This window comes from Stegodyphus dumicola, chromosome 3 (assembly GCF_044657685.1).
Source record: "Stegodyphus dumicola isolate Sdum_Otavi_A_Nest chromosome 3, ASM4465768v1".
NCBI lineage: Eukaryota > Metazoa > Arthropoda > Arachnida > Araneae > Eresidae > Stegodyphus > Stegodyphus dumicola.
In genome coordinates, this window is record NC_140770.1 from 23,775,573 (window position 1) to 23,800,073 (window position 24,501).

The 24,501-nt window shown below is 34.0% G+C and overlaps 1 protein-coding gene across 2 annotated transcripts in view; it reads left to right on the plus strand.

The window, feature by feature from the left end:
• LOC118184887 (receptor-type tyrosine-protein phosphatase kappa-like) overlaps positions 1 to 24,501 on the plus strand; it is a 640,424-nt gene that overhangs the window by 556,791 nt on the left and 59,132 nt on the right. For both annotated transcript variants that reach the window (XM_085812648.1, XM_085812647.1), the window contains exons 9-10: positions 5,159 to 5,308; positions 16,851 to 16,950. In XM_085812648.1, coding sequence (XP_085668774.1) covers positions 5,159 to 5,308; positions 16,851 to 16,950 — 250 coding nt within the window. The remainder of the gene's footprint in view (positions 1 to 5,158; positions 5,309 to 16,850; positions 16,951 to 24,501) is intronic.

A 24,501-nucleotide genomic window follows, 5' to 3' on the forward strand; every position in this document is an offset into this window, starting at 1 on the left:
ATTCAGGAGCAAGAGGATGAATTTGGATGGCGTAGAATTGCTGATCCATAATGACTAAAAAACTGGAGGCGAATGCAGATTAAATCTTCAGTTATATTTTCAGCAGCACGTTACGGCTACAAACAAGTCGGCACAATAAATATGACTGTTCCAAAAGGCATACATTTTTGATAACTTTGTAGCAAGAAAGCAGCAGCAGGCAGACAGCAGTGCAGCTAAAGCAAAACGCAGAAAGAAAGTGCGTAATGTTCAGGATGAAATCTCAAGTCAAGCTGACTTAGTTTTGGTTTTCAAAGCATTTTGATTGGACAGTTAATATTGCTGTAAAATAACTATTGGCTGGTTGAGTTTTAGTTCCATTGGCATCATCATCATTACTTAAGAATCATATAACATATATTTTTTTCGAAATGACGCAGTGCAGAAAGGGGTTACTATTTTTAGAATTGAAAAGCGAAATTTACGTTGTTAATTTAATCTTTTACATATTCTTTATTTTTCTTACATATACATGTAATTTTCTTATATTTTTCATAGATCTCTACATATAATAAAAGAAAGAGTCTGTTTGTCTACGAAATTTGGTATGTAGGTGCATGTACACGAGACCCAGTTCACGTCGAAGCGATTTTTTTCAAAATTCGAATCAAGATTTTTTTTTTATTTTATCTTTCCGATTTTATCGCAAGATTTTGAAAAGTTCCATTCTTTTAGAAATATGGTTTTGGCAACAGTTTTTAATTCAATTGTATACTGGACTGCTGACTGTTGAAAATCAGCACTGTTGCCACTGGGAAAAATGAGGGCGATAATTCTGTGCAATTTTTAAATTTAATGTTTCTATTAAATACTGGACGTTTGTTGGGAGAAGGTAACGGGATTGATTAATTTATTTCTTAGGACAATTAATATTTGTATTAAGGGATATTGCTTATTTCATTGTAATTTTGTTATATGTAATACATTTATTTTAAAATTTGTTTTTTTTTTTTTTTTTTTTTTTTTTTTTTTAAATTAATGAAGTTGTTCTGCAAAGTAAAATTCTGCGCAGCTTTTAAAGTTGACGTTTGACGTTCCTTTCAGGCATTTTTCCGGCACATTTATAAGCCAGACGGAGGCTGGCTGCATAATTGTTAGTATATGAATATAAAACTTTCCCAAATGTAACTACAGTAAGACCCCGCTTAACGCGGGGATACGTTCGATCAAAGTAGAGCGTAATGCGAAACAGCGCTAAACGAGGCTATCTTAACATATAAATGATGGGGTTACGGGAAGATGGATATAAAATTGGTTAGGTATTAAATTTAATAATGTTTTTTTAATAAAAATAAAACCAAACATTTATTTCTTACAAAAATAAAAACAATACAAACGAATATACTTATAAAAACAAATAAAATTCTAAGTCAGTCGGACCATTCACTCTATTCTGTGTTTCCAGTTTTCTGCCTTTTTGTCAAGAAGGCATTATGATAGATTGGCTTAATGGCATATTGCGTTCAATTTCGTCGTCAATCCATATAGACAGTCGTTTTTCCATTTCCTCTATTATGTTATTTCTAGAACGGGTAATTCTAGTTGCAGAGCTTGATGTAGTTGCAATTGCCGATGACAGAATTTTTTCTTTATTTTTAAGAATTGTCCTTATTGTTGAAGTTGCCAAATTCAATGCAGCACTAATTTGAGATTGACGTTCACCAGAATCTGATCTTCTAATCACTTGCATTCTAGTTTCCAGTGAAATGCTTTTTCTGGTTACTTTCTTTTCTTGTTTTTTATTATCACCCATGATAAAAACTAAAGATCATAATATTTGTCATTGTATTAATCGTTACAGTATTATATAAATTTATACTTACAATAATGTCAACAAATGTTTGAAATGATAAAAATACGTCCGTACAGCACCGCACCAAACAAGAAACACATTTACACTGACTACCAATAAGTATTTGGACACATAATGCAAATGACGATATCTGCGGTCCTAAGGTACGTCACGGACTCTGCCGGTATATATTGTGTAGGAAACAGCATCGGCTTTAGTCGCATGCAAGATGCCTCGCAGTTCGGAGCTCTCTGATTTCGAGAAAGGTATAATTATCGGGTATCACAAATGTGGCCGATCCTTAAGGGACATATCTAGCGATCTGAAGTACCCAAAATTGACAGTGGCCTATGTGATTAAGAAGTGGAAGGTGAGCGGTGATTGTCGGAATGTGAACCGAGTCGGCAGACCAACGAAACTGGGAGACAGAGACCGACGAGTGCTGTCCAGAGAAATTCGGAACAACCGCACCCAACCGATGGCCCTCATCCGCGAGGAGTTTCAACAGGCATCCGGGAGTATTGTTTCAATGAATACCATCTGTAAGGAAGCCCATCTACTTGGTTTTCATGGTCGTGCTGCTGCCCATAAGCCTTTGATCACAAAGTCCAACCGCGCTGCTCGGTTAATGTGGTGCAAAGCACATCGAAATTGGACCGTAGATCAGTGGAAACGGGTTCTTTGGAGTGACGAATCAAGGTTCACCCTTTGCCGTTCTAATGGCAGGGTCTGGTTCTGGCGTCTACCTGGAGAACGTCTCCTGCCAGAATGCATTGTGCCAACAGTCAAGTTCGGCGGAGGTGGAATTATGGTCTGGGGGTGTTTCTCCTGGTATGGGCTGGGACCCTTGGTCCCCATTCATGGTAAGCTCGACTCCGATGCCTACAGCGCTATTTTGGATGACAATGTGCAGTTTTACAATTGTGGCAGTTTTACGGGTTGGACCCCTGTACTTTCAGGACGTCAATGCCAGTTGTCATGTTTCGACGTTAACCAAGGTTTGGTATGGTGCCAATGGAGTTCATCGAATGGACTCGCCTGTCCAGAGTCCAGACCTGAACCCTATCGAGAACCTCTGGGACGAGTTGCATCGCTCAATTCAGGGGTGCACTACCCGTGCAAAATCGGTGAAGGAACTTCTATGTCTTCTCCAAGCCGTGTGGAAGGAAATACCACTAGCTGTCAGACAAAGACTTGTGGAAAGTATGCCCCGGAGGGTCCACGCTGTAATTATCTCTCGTGGAGGCTCTACCAACTATTGATTGTAAATACAGTTAGTTTTTCTTTTCTATCACAGGTGTCCAAATACTTATTGGTAGTCAGTGTATAGTTATATTAGTTTCAAATATGTTGTTTGGAAACCTGGCGCTGCGCACAATTTCGAAGAATCCCAGGGTTGAAATAAAAGAACGCTAAACCGAAACAGCGTTAAGCGGGGTCTTACTGTATACGATCCATGAGATGATATTAAAAGTTAGATTTCGTTATTTGTTCAAAATTGATTTTTTTTTAATTTCACATTGCCAAAACATGAGTATCTTCGTCATTTAAAACACATCTGTAATTGGAAACATATGACTGCGACCAACAACTGCAAAAATAACATCTGTAAAACACATCTGTAATTGGAAACATATGACTGCGACCAACAACTGCAAAAATAACATCTGTAAAACACATCTGTAATTGGAAACATATGACTGCGACCAACAACTGCAAAAATAACATCTGTAAAACACATCTGTAATTGGAAACATATGACTGCGACCAACAACTGCAAAAATAACATCTGTAAAACACATCTGTAATTGGAAACATATGACTGCGACCAACAACTGCAAAAATAACATCTCTAAAACACATCTGTAATTGGAAACATATGACTGCGACCAACAACTGCAAAAATAACATCTCTAAAACACATCTGTAATTGGAAACATATGACTGCGACCAACAACTGCAAAAATAACATCTGTAAAACACATCTGTAATTGGAAACATATGACTGCGACCAACAACTGCAAAAATAACATCTGTAAAACACATCTGTAATTGGAAACATATGACTGCGACCAACAACTGCAAAAATAACATCTGTAAAACACATCTGTAATTGGAAACATATGACTGCGACCAACAACTGCAAAAATAACATCTGTAAAACACATCTGTAATTGGAAACATATGACTGCGACCAACAACTGCAAAAATAACATCTGTAAAACACATCTGTAATTGGAAACATATGACTGCGACCAACAACTGCAAAAATAACATCTGTAAAACACATCTGTAATTGGAAACATATGACTGCGACCAACAACTGCAAAAATAACATCTGTAAAACACATCTGTAATTGGAAACATATGACTGCGACCAACAACTGCAAAAATAACATCTGTAAAACACATCTGTAATTGGAAACATATGACTGCGACCAACAACTGCAAAAATAACATCTGTAAAACACATCTGTAATTGGAAACATATGACTGCGACCAACAACTGCAAAAATAACATCTGTAAAACACATCTGTAATTGGAAACATATGACTGCGACCAACAACTGCAAAAATAACATCTGTAAAACACATCTGTAATTGGAAACATATGACTGCGACCAACAACTGCAAAAATAACATCTGTAAAACATATCTGTAATTGGAAACATATGACTGCGACCAACAACTGCAAAAATAACATCTGTAAAACACATCTGTAATTGGAAACATATGACTGCGACCAACAACTGCAAAAATAACATCTGTAAAACACATCTGTAATTGGAAACATATGACTGCGACCAACAACTGCAAAAATAAAGGCAAATGAGAGGCTGACATATAGTATATAAACATATGCCGATTGCTATAAAAACGAGGTGCATAAATACATGTTATAGCAGTCCATGTGCAAAATTTCAATGTTCAGTGTCTTATGCCATTTTAAATCCATTTTACAATCCGTTTTGGAAAAAGGAGTCGTTTATTCTGTCTGTACGTGCAGATGTCATGCAAAAAAATTGTCAAAATGGATTCGGGAACGATCAAAATGGAGTATTTCCAATGAAATATGATATTCCATTTAATGCGATATTTCAGTGAAATATGATTTCCATTGAAATGTGATATTCGCAATTTTTCGCGATTTTTTTTTTTTTTTTTTTTTTTTTTTTGTTCATACAAAGAAGTGAAAAGCATACTTGAGCCTTATATCCTAATCTGAACATTTCGTTATAAAATTTTCCAAAAATTAAGCCAGATATGTACCAAATATAATTTTCTAAGACGCTAAGCTATAATTTGATGTTTTTTGTCCTTTTCCAGAATCAGTATAAGTTTATTTACGAGACCCTAGAAGAAGCATTGATCAGCGGTCAGACATGGTTTCCTGTTTCAGAGATCTCCCAGAGGATGAAGCAGAAGTCAGTCAAAAATCCCATCACCAGGCAGAATGAATATCAGCGAGAATATCAGGTATAATTTATAATGTATTTTTGCTCCTGAAAACTGATTTTATAACTACTCTCCATATTTGCTGGCACATATCTTGATTTACATAAGTACGAAATTCAAAAATCAATTCATTTAGCATATATGTTCTCGAATATATTTGTGGAATTGTTCATTCTCAGTGTATCATTTCTGTCAACGTATAGGTGTGTATGTATCATTTTTATTGATGTGTGTATAGTCCAGTAGAATAATGTATGATTATGTGTTTTCATTTATCGCCATCATTCGTATGTGTTTATGCATATCATTTCTAGTAGTTTATGTATAGTCATATAGGATGACACACGATTACGTGTATTCATTAATTGTCATCTTCTGCATTATTGCGCCAGTTGCGTCAGTGTTTCATTTCTTTTAATGTATAAGTGTTTATTCTTTGCCTATCTCATTAACCCCTTAGACCAATATACATATGTATCCAATGTACCTATACCACCAATGTACCTATGTATGAAACTTTTTATTAATTGTATACTGAAGCATATATATGCACACGCCCTTGTTTGGCCACGTCAATACCACATATTCTCCATTAATATATTTCCGATGCAGCCCTTTCAGGAAGTCGCCAGGGTTGTGTTGTTCTAAATAGGTGCGGGTACCGGACGACACCCGATTTGTCATATTAAGCCGTCCGGGTGTCCGGGACCTGCATTCACCTGTCACCTGTGTATCGAAGAAATTCAGAACACTACATGCAGCATATGGTCTTGCATTATCTTTCTGGGACCTCGAAGATGGGGCACAACCACTGGACGTAAGATGTCAGAAATATACCGATCTGGCGTCCAATTACCGTCGATCCGATCCAGAGATGTGCGCGTCGTGTACCCAGTCGCTGCCCAAACCGTTACACTAGGTGAAGGGCCCCTATGCCGATATCGAATGCAAGCAGTTGACGTGCGGTCTCCTCAAAGCATACTGCACGTAGAATCAGGACTCGATTGAAAACGCAACATTGTGCCACTCCTGTATCCAGCTTTATAGTTCGGCGCACCAGAGTCGCCGTCTCTCTCTATGCTGCATTGTTAAGGAAGCCGAAGTAATGGTCACACTGCTGTCTATGCTGTTGCAAACGTCGACGCACCTTTCATTCTGATATTGGGCGTGCTGTAAACATGCCCATTTCCTGACTAGTGGTCCGTGATGTGGTCGTATGGTTTTGCAGGGCTGACCTCAATGTATGACTGTCCTCTCTGGCATTAGTCATGAGAGGGGGTTGGATCCTGCATGCCGTTCAGTATGATCCTCAGGTGTCCGCCGATAACATCGCGGCAAAAACATCGCGGACGAAAACGTCGCGGAGAAAACAACGCAAGGCGAAAACGTCGTGCTACAAAACATCGTGGGAGAAAACATCGCAGTTCTAAAACATCGTGCTACAAAACATCGTCGTCGAAAAAAAAGCGGTTCAAAATCAAGCGGTTCAAAAACTTCGCTGTTTAAAAACATCGTCGTCGAAAATATCGTGGTAAAAAATAAAGTATCTACAAATCATCGCATGACGATAACTTCGCAGACATGCTTTTTTCAGGTTTTAATTATTGTAAATGGATATTCCCATAATGATTTGTGAGCGCAGTATGTAAAGAAGGATAATTTTTATTTTCACATATTTTATTAACTAATAAATGTTTGCTGAAAAAGTAAGAAGGAAACTTAAGCCTAAAAAATTAAATGCAAATTATAGATTATACTTTTCATGAAACATTACCAGTAAAAACTTTATAAAAATTATTTATTAACGGCCTTTGTTAGTTAACAATGTCAGTTTAAAATTGAATTAAGTGCTATAAGTTGCATTAATTTTCTATGGTTAAGTTTCCTTCTTATTTTCTCAGCAAAAATTTATTAGTTAAGAAAAAAGTATGAAAGTAAAAAATTATCCTTCTTTCCATCTTGCGATCACAAATCAATATGGGAATATCCATTTACAGTTATTAAAGCCTGAAAGAAGCATGTCTGCGATGTTATAGTCATGCGATGATTTGTAGATACTTTATTTTTACCACGATATTTTCGACGACGATGTTTTTAAACTGCGAAGTTTTTGAACCGCTTTATTTTCGACGACGATGTTTTGTACCACGATGTTTCAGAACTGCGATGTTTTCTCGTTGCGATGTTTTCTCCCACGATGTTTTGTAGCACGACGTTTTTGCCTTGCGTTGTTTTCTCCGCGATGTTTTTGCCGCGATGTTTTCGGCTGTAACCGATCCTCAGCAACCTATTGTTCTATATTCGCATGACAGTAACTGGATGTCGACCATCGCGATCAGCGATATCTCGGAAAGATAATCTACACTTTCGATAGGCAACGATCCTGCCTTTATCGAATTTCAAAACTTGCTGGTAAGCATTTCCTCTTCTTATTCGAGTCATAGCACGGCATTCTGAGCTACCTCCACCATCTGCATATCCCAACTTCTTCCTTTCATGTAATTTTGACGTTCGTCAGACCATTCCTTCTTGGTGTTGCAATTTTGACGGCCGGCAGTGTTAAATTAAAGAATATATTAGCTGCACCGTGCATGAAAACTTGTGTCTTAAGAAAAACGTCTTTAATGTTTTCGATTGGGAAAAATAGTACTCAAGAAATACTTACATACATACAGCCATATAAGCTTAATATGCAGTACCAGGGATATATAATATGCCTTTTTGCTCTGAGAAATCGTCTATTTGAATTGTCAATTCATGTTTCTGTCATGGCCTCACTCCGAGGTATCATGTCGGAGCGCGTCATTTTAATGACTCCGTGAACAGTATCAAGGCTCTAATTAGGATTTACGATATTAAAAATACATTCGTCAAATATTAAACGAAATAAATAAGCAATAATATCAATATTTATTCTTTGTTGTAATTATACGTTTTCGCTCATTGAAAGTTTCTTTTAAGTTTCTTACTATGGAGACTTCAAAAAAAATCAGAATAAATTAAAAACTAGAAATAAGCATATCAAATGGTAAAAAAATAAAAATCTTAAAGTTTTCAGATTTTGCATTACGCCCAAAAGGGCGCTTTTTTAACTTTTGTGTGCTACCTTTATTTATCAAATATCATATTCTTCGAACTTAGACCATAAAATTCAATTCAACAGCAATATCGCAAAGTAATTTTAAAATGAGCATATCTCTAAAATTTCAGATACACAGTCCCGAAAGCCGGAAATAAAAATGTTTTTGTTTTTTATATACAGTGTTGCCTTTGCTCGCTTGGAAATCCTTGAGTTTGTTAATCCAAAATTCTTTAATGTCTGACAAAATATGAAATAGATAATAAAACAAATTCCAAATTCGAGTTTCCATATTCGATGGAGGATTACGTTATTCAAAATTTGATGGCTCTAGGTACCGTTGTTTTATCACAGTGCGAGAAACTTGCATATGTTTATTCAGATTCTTCATTATTTAATTTCGTTAAATATAATACAGGGTTGTAATATTTGGTGGCAACAGTTTGAAAAGTGAATGAGCGCAAAATGCCGAAACGAAATTAATAGCACTTCTGGGCTAACGCTCTTTGGGCTAATAAGAAAGGGTAAAAAAATTCGATTCTGCATGTGCTTAAGAAATTATATGTGTAGGATTACAAAAACACAAATTATTTGTAAAGCATTTGAACTTGACGCTAAAATTCAATGACGCTTGTAATTTGACGCTAAAATTCAATGATAAAGAAAAGTGCGCTGAATCTTTTTGGCTTCTTCAGCAATACATGTTAATTATCGTTACAGATTATATATTAATAATATTATAATACTTGAATTATTATGTACATTCTAATGCACATTTTTAAATACCTGAATGTAATATTTTTGTGCATTTTTAAAAATTTTAATAGGAAATTATTATTGCAAAGGTGGATATAGGAGGCCGTTTTATATATTCATCGATGAACTCGATTTAATTTCGGCAAACTGAAGCGGAACAAAGTATTGAAAAGATTAAAATTTCTAACATTTAAAGAGAAAATTCAGGCTTCAGATATATAGCTAGAGTTTTTCGAATTACAGACCACATTTCCGCGTTCTAAAATATTTTTTTATGTCTGTTATTGAAAATGACAGTAATGTCTAACAAATGGATAAATCATAGTTTTTTGACGTTCTGGCCTACTTTTCTATTTTTACGATACAAATAAAAACTCTGGCATTTCATTCCCGATTCATACTATTTTTGACAGCATTCTTCCATTTTTTTTTTTTTTTTTTTTTGACATTAACCCTGAGAAATAAATTGTTTTTAAAATTTTTAAGTTTTAGAGGTATTAAAGTGAAGATATGATTTAAGAGACAGAAGAAGAAATTTATTTAAATTTCATGATTTCATTTTGGTAAAATTATTATTAATTATATGTTTGAGCAAATAAACAGTGGCATTAATTGCTGTTAATTTAAATTTCTTGATTTCTTTTTAGTAAATTTATTATTAATGCGATATAATTTAGAATTATAACAGTGGAATTATCTATTATTCATTTTAATTTCATGACTTCATATAGTAAAATAGTGATGACTCATATGTTTGATAAATTAACAATAGCATTATTTATTAATTATTTTGCTGAAGAAAGAGTGTTCTCTGATTTCGTTTACCGAAATTATATTTACTTTTATTTAAAATACGTAAATTTTGTTCAAATAAAATGCTGCAATAAAGGAAGAAAGGATACTCCTTTACTTGCAGTGAAATAACTGTGTTTCTGGTCTACAAGAAAACGATATTCCAATTTTCAAGATTTTCGGAATATGCGGATGATCTTCGGTTATATTTAATCTAGATATTAGTAATGTATTTTTAAGCTTCCGTTAGATTTTTGCTTCATTTATTTTTATTCATACATTTAAGTTGTACAGTTTATTCAAAATTTCGAAGCCAGAAAATGTGAAACACGAAGTGTACCCGGGCTAAGATTTAAACCGTGGTTCTTCCATTTGCAAGCTAGAGGTGCAAATCGCTTGGAGGCGAGACCACAGATGGGGAGGTGTGATAATTCGTCTTAGTCACCCCTCTAACTTAAGAAACTAGGAAGAGATAGGTGACCCTGCTGACCAAATTTAGATTGGGATTATTTTTATTTCGGCCAGAAGTACAGAGATTTACCTTATTTCCTCGAAACTACAACCTGCGACTACACTTTAGAATAAATTATAAGAAATAAAAATGTAGGTGAATGTATAATAGAACCATGATTCTGCCTATATTTCATTTGTTTATGATAGAAAGAAAGGCAAGCTGTTGAATTAAACACAAGATTTTAGTATGCTGTAAAAATTTAAAAAAAAAAAATTAAATGAACAAAAAGAAGAAAAAGAAAATCTGAAAGATTTCAGATTTTAAATTACGTCCAAAGGGGCATTTTAACATTTTGTGTTACCTTTATTTATTAAATAAAACGTTCTTCGCACTTAAACCATAAAATTCAGTTCAACAGCAATATTGCAAAATAATTTTAAATTGAGCATATCTTTAGGATTTCCGATACACAGCCTCACGCGCTGGAGATAAAAATGTTTTTTCTGTAAAACGTTGCCATTGCTCGCTTCGAAATCCTTGAGTTTGTTAATGAAAAATTTGTTATAGTTTTACAAAATATGAAATCGATAATAAAACAAATTCCGAATTTGAAATTTGGGCTTACACATGCCCATATTCGCTATAGGATTACAACATTCAAAATTCGATGGCTCTATGTACCGTTGTTTTATCACAATGTGAAAAATATACATGCATTTATGCAGATTTTTCATTATTTAATTTCTTCAAATATAATGCAGGACTCTAACATTCGGTGGCAACAGTTTGAAAAGTGAAAAGGACATTTATAGTGATTCAACGCAAAATCGCAAAACGAAACCAATAGTCCTTCAGGGACAAAGCCCCTTTGGACAAATAATTTATTATTGCTTATATGTTTTGAGGCAAATTAGTATAGTGAACATGCAGATGTAAATTAGAAATCGCTGAACTATGTGGATTTACCACAAACTGTAGTTTTGCATTTCAAATATCCTGCAATTGCCTCAGTGGCATATTTAAGATTTAAACAGCGTAACTATGCTATATAATATGATGATTAAACTTCTAATGTATTTTCTCCCGCATTGCAACATGCCTTCGTCGTGTAAAGGTAACAGCGCGTATTCGAGAGGTCTAGATTCGAGTCTCGGAGTAGGCATTGCTCATTTTTCGTGTACTCCTGCTTCAAGAAACTTAATGTACCTACAGGGGCGCCCGAACTAAATGTTGGTGGAAAATAATTCGTCACCACTAGGATTTGGTGATTGGTTCCTCTAATCCCCAGTCACCCTTTAAAAGGGGGAGTATATAAGGTATTTTCTCTCGCCTTTCAGCATGCCTTCGTGGTTTAATGGCAATACATTCACCGCGATTAAGTAAGGGCATTGCTAATTTTTCATATACTCCTGTTTCAAAGTAACCTAATGACTCAACTCAATTTGCAGTTTCATATATAAGGTATTTTCTCCTTCCTCCGTGGTGCCATACCTTCATGGTGTAATTGGAAGCACATCTGGCTGGCAGTCTGAGATCCGGAGTTCGAATTCCGAAGAGGTCATCACTCATTTTTTCGGTTTCCAGGCTTCTAAAAGTTCTAGTTACTCTATAAAAGGTGCCCGAACTAAAATGTGGTGGAGGATAATCGTCACCCCCAGGATTTGGTGACTGGCTCCTTCCCCTTTGAATAGCCCTTTAAGTGGAGGACAGTGTATAGCATTTTCTCCTTTTTTACAGCGGGCTTTCAGGTTATAGTTGGCAAGCACGCCCGGCTAGCAATCTAAAATAGTGTTGCTTTTTGGCTTAATTTTGAAGTGTTGAGTAAAATCCAAACCAAGCTCTTTGGCGTTTTAATTCCTCACTTGGCAACCTGTCTCTGTCCCTTGGCAATTTTTATAATTTATTTTCACCTATTTGACAGATTTACTCCACTTTAAAGAATGTATTGTAAAATGTTTGGATCACATTAATAGAATTATTGGTCACAATAAGAGACGTATTTTTCGCGTATTCGTAAACGAAAGGGCAGGGCTTCCATAGTCCAATAACAATATCCTAGTGATAACATTAACCGCGCCTATTGCATTCCTAACACTTTGTGAACGTATTGTGTAAATGGAAAGTTTATAGCGATGGGAAATAGTTTGTTAACAATAAATATTTCCCGTTTTTATCCCATTAAATTTTTTACCATTAAAATTTTTCCCATTAAAGTTTTTACCATTAAAATTTTTCCCATTAAAGTTTTTCCCATTAAAATTAAAACCTAACAGATTTTAATTTTATCAATAGCTCTAACCTTATCAGTCTATATTTCCGTCAACATACGAGTTGCTAGTGTCTTTTTGATATACAGTTTATTTCAAAAGTCTTTTCGTGTTGTATTTATACGAAATTGGGAGAGTGTGGAAAAGAAAAGAAATATGTCGTCCTAAAAAAAATATTACTGTTCTCCGAAGAATCTCTAGGGCATACTTTCAAACTTCGGCATTCATAAATTCCAGTGCTTCCTTACATTTCTCGTAAAACTTGTCAGTGTCGCCATTGTACCTAAGCTTCCCTCCCTTCCTTCTTTCGTGCTGCTAAAGACAGAGTTCTTTTGGAATTTTGTTCTTCTTTATCTAAACCTACTTTACTGCATCCGTGCTTACAGAAATTCAGTTTTGCTTTCTTTACCAAGCTATTCTTCAACGACTTCTGAACTTCAGTTCATTTAAGTTTTTCTACATAAACGAGTGGATCGAGTCCATTAAGAAAATAGGGTACATAATTTTATTTCGGAAAGTGTTTTTCAGTTTACGTGAAAGTAAAATGGCTATGGAATGCATGTAATTCATTTCCCTTTAAAATTATTAAATCTGTTTTTGTATTTTAAACTGAATTTTCAGCTGAACGCAAATTGAGCGAGTCAGGGGGAACGTGAACATTTGTTTGCATTGGCAATCATTTGTTTTTGAAATGGTTTACTACTGTAATTATATCTTTATTTCACGGAATCTGTTCACGAGGATATTTGTTATTTAGTATTCTTGCCGGAGTGGGATCAAGTATTTACACTTTGCGTATTTAACAGAAATTCATCTTGTGCAGTAAATAAACTAATTCAGATTAATTCGGTTTGAATTAGCAGATACCTTTGCACAGATCATTTTAATTACAATTTACAATATCTAGAACAGCGGTCATTTCGTATGACCGCCGGGATTACTAGTATTTTCTAGGAAAAAACGTCAGTTTTTTTACTTCCTTGTACGAAGTAAAAAGGAAGTATTGTAATCGCGAAAAGTTTCAGGCAGCATATTTCAACGAAAATATCCACTTTGACCGCTATCGAATGCAATTTAACGATGTTTTTGCGTGATATCTCTACTTAAGGACAGAATAAAATACTCGATTCCTCCAAAAAATTATAAAACTGCTTTAAAATGAATTCTGAAGAGAATTTTTCGTGGTGCCTGTACGAACGTGTGAATGTACGTACGTATCTCGCATAACTCAAAAACGAATAGCCTCAGAACCTTGAAATTTTGTATATAGGACTACTATAACATGTAGATGTGCACCTCGTATTTTTGTTGCAATCGGCCACACCAAACGTATATAAATATATTTATATATATATCCACTCTGTTACCCGGCTCAGTGATCTCAGTTTCTTTACTCTTATATGTTTGTAAATTGTACATTTTTTGCTTTAAAAATGATTGAATTATGTTGTTCTTATCTTCCGGTTAAGTTTTTTATGCCTTTAGTAAATCTCTATGCAATATTTTTAGAATTATCAACAATTTTAAAGTTGTTTAAGTGCCCCTAAGCCTAACAATTTTTTTGATGGCGGCCATTGCTTGTTTACATTCGAAACAGCAGACTAGTGGATTTGTTGCCAATCTAGAGAAAAGTAGCTTCGCAACAACAAAGATAACGCCTTCATTTATTATTGCGAATTAAAAAATGCTTAATCCTTTCTGGAATTTTTTCGAGGAAATAAGTGTTTAAGATTTACTTCGTCATTTTTAATACAGATATTTTGAGTTTTTATGTATTTTTGCCTTGTCGCGAAGTGAGAACTGAATTAATTGAATGAGAAATACTCAATTGTCTGTGAAAAACTGTTTCTTTCTTGTTTTGTTTGCTTAATTTCTTTCATACATCGTTCTAGCTTTATTATAGTATTTGAATAGAACATGTGGCAACGATTAGATAATTCTATTCTTTAAATGATATAAATTTTGTGCATTATGAGTTATAATATGAACGAAATATATACGTTAACTGTTATATAATTATTGGATTATACAACAGTTAACTTAGTTTCCGTTATATAATTATTGTATAAGTTAACTGCTATATAATTATTAATACTGTAAAGTGAATCTAGCGCCAGAGTGTCGCTATGGTAAACAAATACTAGAGTGAATTTTAAAGAATGCATTTATTCTATTGTGTTTTATGCGCTGTCGGCGAAGTAGATTTAATTCAATCCAATAAGTTTAAATGAAATGCAGGAAAAAATGCGTATAATTTAATATTCCAATACAAGGAAGTCATGTGATGTACACATCAGATTTTTATATTTGAGATTCACAGTGATTTTATTATAATTTTCATTCAAGATGAATTGTTTAAAATTGTACTAAAATGTATAAAAAAAAATAGAATAATGTAGAAGCACCACGGCGCCATGTAGCATTTTCACTAAAAGCCGATGATTTTGATATTTTTTTTTAAACCGTAGAGGGCGGTTAGTCTCCAGACACACGATTTTGCTTTGTTTAACTTTACTGAGTTGTTTCACTTTTCATTCGAGTCTGTTCCGATTCGGAAAAATGTAACATATTATTCTTTTAAATTTAATCATTTTGTTATTAATTCACAAACTAAACTATTTAAAATCAATAGACGCAAGTCTAAAAAATATTATCATTATTTACTTTTTAATCGAATTGATTAAAGCAAAATGCTCCCATGTTAATAATGCTCTCATGTTAATCTAAATGTATAGTCATCTGGTATCCTATAAAATGCTCCGGTATTTCACCTGGACCATCTCTATTTATTTTCCCTACTGATAAACCATATTATTAAACATTAAAATAGCCCTTTTGGATGATCTTGAAAGCCTGAACCATTCCAGAATATTTTCCTCTCGGAAATGAATTTTCGGAAAATCGCCATCCACTTTGGTCGATTTCTTCCCCGTTTTCGAAATAATCCCGAAAAACTGATAACGGGTCCATTCAAATTATACTTTTAAAGGTTCTTAAATTTTCTCTTAAATTAAATCTTAAATTGCTCTAATGAGTAAGCAAGGAAGGTTTCATCTAACGGTTTTAGGTAAGATCTGATAGCGGGAACGCAGCAAAGCTGACGTGAATCTAAGATGGGTGATAGGATTTCAAAACTGAAACTGTGTAGAAATATTAATATTTACTTTTGGTAAAGAAGGTTATAAATTCCTTGCTTAGCATGTATGACTTTCTCTGATAGCGAAAACGCAACTTAAGCGACGTGACCCTAATATGGGTGTCGTAAGGGCAGCTTCCTACTATAAACGTTCTGAGTATGCGCAACATGGTGTTATTTTTCGAAATCTTATGTCGACAGTGACCTTTCTTTTGTTTTGGAGGTCAAAGTGTCAGATTCCTTTCAGATCGAAATAAAACTCTAGATTTGTATGAATTACGAACACACGGACATTCATCTTTATTTGTATATATTCTAGTCAGCGAGGCTAATTTTTGTCCCATTTTTAATGATCAATACCGGAATTTTAAGTAAATATAACAGAAATGAAAAAGTGGACAATTAGAATTTTTTGTTGACTTCAGCTCGAAGTGCAGAACTCAACTAACGAACATAAATTCACTTCCTCTTCTTGCGGGAATAACAGGCAACAATGAAGTCCTTACATGCAGTTAAAAACTTTCGATTTAAACCAGTGATTGCCTGTCTTTGCACGGCTGGTATTAAACAAAATTTTCAATTAGAGGAAAACTCGCCAACTAGTAGCTATAGCTCTTACTTGAAACAGCATTCGGTACGCCTTTACACAACAATCGACTAAAGTTGTCAATACTCAATCACTTAAGCTTAGTTTTAACTTCTATTTGAATTTTTTCTTATTTATATACGAATATAGATGCACTAGACGCAATCGACCCAACGCAGATGTTGACAAATAATTGCCCACCAAATTGTTGGTTATGGCTCCATTGTAATGACATTTAGGCTTATTTACGAGTAGGAAACATGATATATCAACTAGTATGCATTCAATGGGATTCGATCACTCATCTTCGAACTGTAGTTGGATATACTATCAGTTACACCACTACAGCACATACGGGGGAAAAGCGATAATTCTTATAATCTTACCTAATTTTGTAGTAGAGAAAATAGCTATTAATTTTGCCTTAAATGTGTTAAAATGAATAATACGAATATGAATAATTATACATTTTCTTTAACTTTTCATTTTTCAGAAAATTTGCAAAACGTCTGCCAAGTTCACAATAGGCGACAGGGCCGGTGGTCATAGGCTGGAAAACAGAGATAAAAACAGAACTATTTCGACTGTTCCACGTAAGTACTAATTCTTAATAAATTCTTCCAATTTATGTAGTATGTTAATCATCAAATAAGAATAGTATATTATGTAATATATAATGGTATTCAAATGTATTGCATACATATGCAGGAAGACATAGTGAGATCGTTTAGTTAATTATTCTGTCTAAAGTGCTTGTACACTTCTCTACTAATCAGTATTTGGACACTTGTCTTCCAATAAGCATTTGAACATTTAGCATACCAATAAGTATTTGGACATTTGTCTACCAGTAAGTATTTGGACACTTTTATACCAATAAGTATTTGGACATTTGTCTACCAATAACTATTTGGACACTTGTCTACCAATAAGTATTTGGACATTTGTCTACCAATTAGTATTTGGACATTTGTCTACCAATAAGTATTTGGACATTTGTCTACCAATAAGTATTTGGACACTTGTATACCAATAAGTATTTGGACATTTGTCTACCAATAAGTATTTGGACATTTGTCTACGAATTAGTATTTGGACATTTGTCTACCAATTAGTATTTGGACATTTGTCTACGAATTAGTATTTGGACATTTGTCTATCAATAAGTATTTGGGCATTTGTCTACCAATAAGCATTCAGACACTTGTATACCAATAAGTATTTGGACATTTATCTACCAATTAGTATTTGGACATTTGTCTATCAATAAGTATTTGGACATTTGTTACCAATACGTATTTGGACACTTGTCTACCAATAAGTATTTGGACAAGATATTGGCATGCCACTGCCGATATCTGCGGTTCTGACTACGTCCCACCCTCCGCCGCTAAATATCATGTAGGAAAAGGCATTGGCATTAGTAGAATGCAAGATGCCACGAAGTGCAGAATTATCCGATTCCGAGAAAGGTATAAACGTCGGGTATCCCTGAAATGGCCGATACGTAAGGGGCATATCTATCAATCTGAATCACCCAAAATAGACACTGGCCTATGTAATTTAAAAGTGGATGGTGTGCTGTGATTGTCGGAATGTGCGCCGAGTAAGCATACCCACGAAACTCAGAAATAGGGACCGACGGGTACTGTCTAGAGAACCTCGGAACAGCCACATCCAGCCGATGGTCCAACAGGAGTTTCAACAGGCACCCGGGAGTGTTGTTTCCATGAATGCTACCGAATAGGAAGCCCATCTGCTTAGTTTTATGGTCGAGCTGCCGTCCATAAACCTATGATCAAAATATCCAACCGCCCTGCTCGGTTAATGTGGTGCAAAGTACGTCAACAGTGGACCGTAGATCAATGGGAAACGGGTTCTCTGGAGGGAGAAATCAAGGTTCACCCTCTACCGTTCGGAAGGCAAGGTCATCTTCTGGCTTCTGCCTAGAGAATGTCTCCTTTCAGAATGTATTGTGCTCACAATAAAGTTCGGCAGAGGTGGATTTGTAGTCTGTTGTTGTTTCTTCTGGTATGGGGGACTGGGGCTCTTGATCCAAATTCATAGTAAGCTCAAAGTAACCAGCTAATGAATTCCTAGTAAGCGCAAAAATATTAGTGAGGGGGGGGAAGTGACATAGAATTACCCAATATGCAGCATTGTTCCCAAACACACTTGTAAGCTTTTTCGCCCGAGTAACAAAAATATTTAACAACAATGTTTCTGAAAGTACAAGAAAGAAACCGAATAAAGTGCGATATATTGTCACAGTTATGACAGAGGTGGTATAATAGAACAAAAAATGACACGAATTCTTCATTATTTGTGGCCCACCAACGGCCGAGCGGTAAAGAAACTGAACACTGGTAGTTCGGTTCGCGGTTCGAATTCTGCTAGCCGGCTGGCTGCGTTGGGTTTTCGTGGTTTTCCCATGTGTAACGTGTATACGAGCCAGTTTCCCTTAGAAAGTCGATAGCCCTCGTGTGCTTTGCCATAATTGAATAATCCTAATCCATTCTTCGTGATTTGTGTATGAAATTCTAAGAGTGCGTGACGTGTGACTCGTTGGCAACATAATGCTTCGAATATCCGAGATATATTAGGTTTGGGTTATAATATCCTTGATATTTATCCTTGATATTTTAGTCACAAAATCATATTTGTACCGTATAACCGTTGATGAGCAACATGACAAAATGTTTAGAATTGCTATTCTGAAAGGGTTACCAGCTAGTATTTGTATGAAAAATTTATAGAGAAAGAAACTGCAATTGTAAGCTGGAGTGGGAAGCTGTAACGGATAGGATTGAATTTAAATTATCTATATTTGGGTATTGAGAATAAAAGTTTATGTTTTTACATAAAAGGACATCTGTTATTTCGATAAAAACTGCAAAATACGTTACAGTCTATATTCGGACATTTGTCTACCAATAAGTATTTGGACACTTGTATACCAATAAGTATTTGGACATTTGTCTACCAATTAGTATTTGGAGATTTGTCTACCAATTAGTATTTGGACATTTGTCTACCAATAAGTATTTGGACATTTGTCTATCAACAAGTATTTGGACATTTTTCTATCAATAAGTATTTGGACATTTGTCTACCAATAAGTATTTGGACATTTGTCTACCAATAACTATTTGGACACTTGTCTACGAATAAGTATTTGGACATTTGTCTACCAATTAGTATTTGGACATTTGTCTGCCAATTAGTATTTGGACATTTGTCTACCAATAAGTATTTGGACATTTGTCTATCAATAAGTATTTGGACATTTGTCTATATATGGCTGCTAATACTACGGGCGTTCGCACCACTTATACGCTCTTGGAAGATGGGGATGTTTACGAAATACCATACTTTGCATCCGTTGTTTCGCTCATATACTTGATCGGTTTTAAAAGTTCCATGGCGACTGGCGACACGGAGTCCGAAATCTTGCCTTGTCAGTTTTTAAAGTTATTGATTAAATAATGAAAACATTGTTTATGATTTCTTTCGCTTGAAGCTTCAGTGCTTTAAAATTATGTATTCTTCCCCGCTTTAAAATAGTTTATTAATCCAAAAGAGATGTTAGTCCTTAATGGGATGTTAGTCTCGAAATGGCATTTTACGTCGAATCACTATAAACGGCGTATCACGTTTCAAATTGTTGCCACCAAATATTATCGCCCTTTATTATATTTAAATAAATTAAATAATGAAGAAACTGCATAAATGTAATAATGTTTCTAGCATTGGAAAAAACAACAGTATTTCCAGAGCTATCAGTTTTTGAATAACTCCGTCCAAACGTGGGCGTCTGGAAGCCCGAATTTTGAATTTCGAATTAATTTTATTACCTATTTCATATTTTCTCAAACTTTTAACGAATTTCTGATCAACAGACTCAACGATTTCAAAGAGCAGTGGCTATGTTGCGGTGAAAGACCGAAATCTGGAGAATGTCGACTTTCGCCGGTGAATGTCAGCATTCACATAGTCTCTTGGTGTACGCCCGAAATATTTTCCAAATACTCTTATTTCCGACTTACACCGGTCAATGTCGACATTCACCATGTACTAGTGGTGAATGTTTAACATATAACAATATTATATTTTCTTCTCCGTAATTCAGTCGCGAATAAACGCACTTGAGACTTGAAATAAGAACATGAGAACCTAAAACACACAATACATTCAAAATGAGAAAGGAAAATAATAGAAGTTAAAAAACTTACTTAATTATACAGTACGTTCTAAATGAGAAAATAAAATAACAGTCATAAAAAACTTACTAAATTATGTGATTCAAATCTTATTTATTGCAACAACTTAAACTACTATTATGGCACTTTATGACCTCTCTTTTCTACTTTCACCAGAGCATATCTGTGGTTGTCGACATACACCGATGAGGGTCCGAATATACAAGCATGTAGTGAAATATTCGGTCTTTCACCGACGTATTTGATGAATGTTGATATTCTCCGGTGAAACTCGACATTCTCCAATTTCGGTCTTTCACGGTAACAGCTACACTGTATGTAAAAATAATTATCTCCAACGCGTCACATTGTCTATCGGATAATATCTAATGACATGCTGTTTACAAATATGTTGTAATTTTTCTGTTGAATCAAATTTTTGTGGCCTAAGCTCCAAGAACGTGATATTCAATACATAAATTAAACACGCAAAACTTTAATAATAAAAAGGCAACGAAAGGTTTTGCAAAACAATCTTAGGAGAAAACTGAACGTTGATACGGTGAACTGAGAAATGATTGAAAAATGCATGTCAACAGTTGCCCCGCATCGGAAATTCCAAAAGCATACTGCTATGCTGCTCTTAAAAATTTTGTGATTTTGTTGTTAAATTTTGTATAGTGTAAGTCTAAAAATTATGCTTAATAATAAACCTAAAAAGGAAAAAATTAAAATGCGTTAGTAGAAGTGAGTGTAACAGCAGAACAGCGGCAGTGTGAAACTCCTTAGCAAATCCTTTTGTGCAACCGTTATAATCTGAAACGTTTCAAATTTTTAATCCAAAGAAACTTTGTCCCTTAGGAACTATTGTTTTCGTTTTGCGAATTTACGTCGAATCAGACTGTTGCCACCAAATGTTAGAGTTCTGCATTATATTTGAAGAAATTAAATAATGAAAAATCTGCATAAATGTATGTCTATTTCTATAATTAGTATTATTATCTTTAATGCATAAAAGTCTTTATCATTTTGAGTTACATCTTATCTTATTTAATGTTCTACTTACAGCAGTTTAAGTGAAAAATTATCTATTTGAAAATTTGTGAGTTTAATATAGTATATCTTTTTAATTATTTAAATTTTCAAAAATTCATATTCCTAATGCAAAAGGAATGCTTATTTCAAGGTTATTTTTAGTTTTGATTACAATTTAGAGACGAATGCTATGATTACTTTTGAAACTATTCATAAAGAACAAATTCACATACTGCAGCCTGAATCCGCATAATGTTGTGGTTCTACTTTGGTAGACGGTTGCAAGGATTTTGAGCGATTTACTTTGGCGCAATTGTTGGTGCGGTGTTTACAATCGTCAGCCATCTTGAAAAACGCTGTTTTTTACGTAGTTTACGCACAGCAAAGTATTCGAAACTTTAAAAAAAATAAATATCGTTAAAAATATTGGATTAATTTTTTGTTGAAAATGTCGTTTTTTAAGATGGCATACAAATGTAAATAAATACATTGACTTTGAATATAAAATACTAAAGTAAGGTTAAATTATTACTTTCCTATAGCTAAGAAATAGAATAAAAACACCGCTATAAAAACATTGCGCCAACGTTTAATTGGATTAAAATATTACTTAAATTGAACATGTAATTAAAAACATCATATCAACTTTTAAAAGAATTAAAATATTACTTAAATTCAAATCCGAGTTATGAAGTTTTTTAGGGTATAATTATTTAGCATTAAAACATATGTGGCAATAAATATCTCGGCAATTTTTGAAAACGATGTATTTTAATAAAAATTGAAGTATACAATTATAAAGTAAAAAAAAATATGTAGTTACATTTTTTTGAGTATTTAACCTGTCGTATATAGATAAGTACCGCAAAAAAAAAAAAACGGAATCATAATTTAGATATCAATGAAAAAATTTGAAAAATGTAATATAATTTTAAAAATGTAATCTAAGGAAAAAATTTGAAAAAATGTGGAAAAAAATTTGAAAAATGTAATCTAAAGAATTTGAAGAGATGAATAATAAAATTTTAAAATGGCGCGGTAATGCACAAATATTCTGTAACCAATCATACAGCTGATTGCATCACGAATAGAATTTAAATTATTTAAATAAACATACATAATAAAATCATTTTTTAAAAAATGCAAAATTAAATTGTATTTTAACATTTAACAGCCATAAATAATGTTTAAAACATTAGATTAAATTTATAGATATTAAAACCAATTACTTTTAAAGTAATGTGACGTCATTCATTACATCATCCACAACATAAAATTCCATAAAATATCATAAACAATACAATTTTTATTTCAAATGAAAATGCAAAACTAAATTAATTTTTAATATTTAGGAGCCATAAATAATATTTAAAACACGGAATTTATGCATAATAAAAAGCATTATTTTTTAAATAAAATGACAACAAAGTATCGGTTACCATAAGTAACTTGTCTAGCAATGGGTTTACCGTAAGTCGTATCGCTCGCTAGGAAAACAAAATCGCCAAAAACCGTGCAACCGTCTACCAAAGTAGCATCAATGTTGTTACTATTAAATTTCAATAATATTATAATATCCATTGCTACTTTGTCTATGATAAAAAAACCGAGGAACTTAGGGACTTATCGTTGATTTCAAACCCTAACAACATAGACACAAGAAGTGTTAAAGTACCCTTTTATTCACTCAAATAAATTATAAGAGTTGGCTCCCTTTTTGGGCTTACAGGAAAGCCTCCACTCGGGCTTTTAAATCAGGATAAGAAAATACGAAGCTAAGCTAACACGAACTAAAGTAGACTTAGCCGAAGCTAGACAAACTAGCCAGCGATTATCAACAGGTACTTACGAGAGTAATAGATTCAAGAATGAAATAGACAGAAGACAAACACACGCCACTATGAACGCCTAAACACTCTCTCTTTTCTAAGTACGGAATAACTCCAATTATCCGAACTACGAATATCCGAATCCCTGATTATCCGAATCGCTTTCAGAATTTCAGAATTTTTCAGAATCAACTGAAGAAGAGGAGGATAAGCAGGAAAACAAAAGAAGATTGAGTAAAAGGAAAGTGAAGAAACAGGAGAAGATATGGATGACGTGTCACTTGAGGAATTAAGAAAATTTCTTTTGAAAATTCCTGGATGCTCAGAACGGATGGTATGTGATTCGGCAGATTCAGATTCTAAATGATGATGAACTTATTGAAAATGTGAGAGAAGGAAGTGTCGAGGAAGAAGATGACCTTAGTGTCGACGTTGAAGCAGGCACGGGACCATCACCTAGTGAAGCATTTGCCGGTCTTGAAACTGCGTTAAAGTGAATGCAGCGTGAAACGTCAGGCCGAGTGTGACCATGTGTAACTTCTCATTGTTTAAGGGGACTCATACACCTTAAAACCCATAAGATGTTCGAATAGGTGACTGTTGCAAGAATTGGAATAACTTATTTATTTTAAAAGCAATTACTACCAACTTTTTACAGCTGAATGTATAATATAGCTGGTTTCTGAAATATTAATCAGAAAGTTTGTGTTGCCACAAATATTTTTATAATTTAATCCGCTTTGTGACAGCATTTTTCGTCATGTTTCCAACTTGCGCGCACAGTTTAAAACATTCTGTTGCATAATTTAATTCCATATTTAATATATAGCTTTTATAACATTTGGAAACTACTGTGAACCTAAAATTCTAAAAATTTCATGTTAAATTTTTATTTTATTTGGAGTTGAGTTTATAAAATGCATTTTATTAACAAAATTTGTAATGTTTTCGTCCATAAAATTTTTCAATATTAAAACATTCATCAGAATGTTGGTTCAGTTAGAAAATAGTGCCGATATAAAGAATTCCATCAAATTTCAAGTATGTACCGCCAGCCATTTTTAAAATATCATACGCGCAA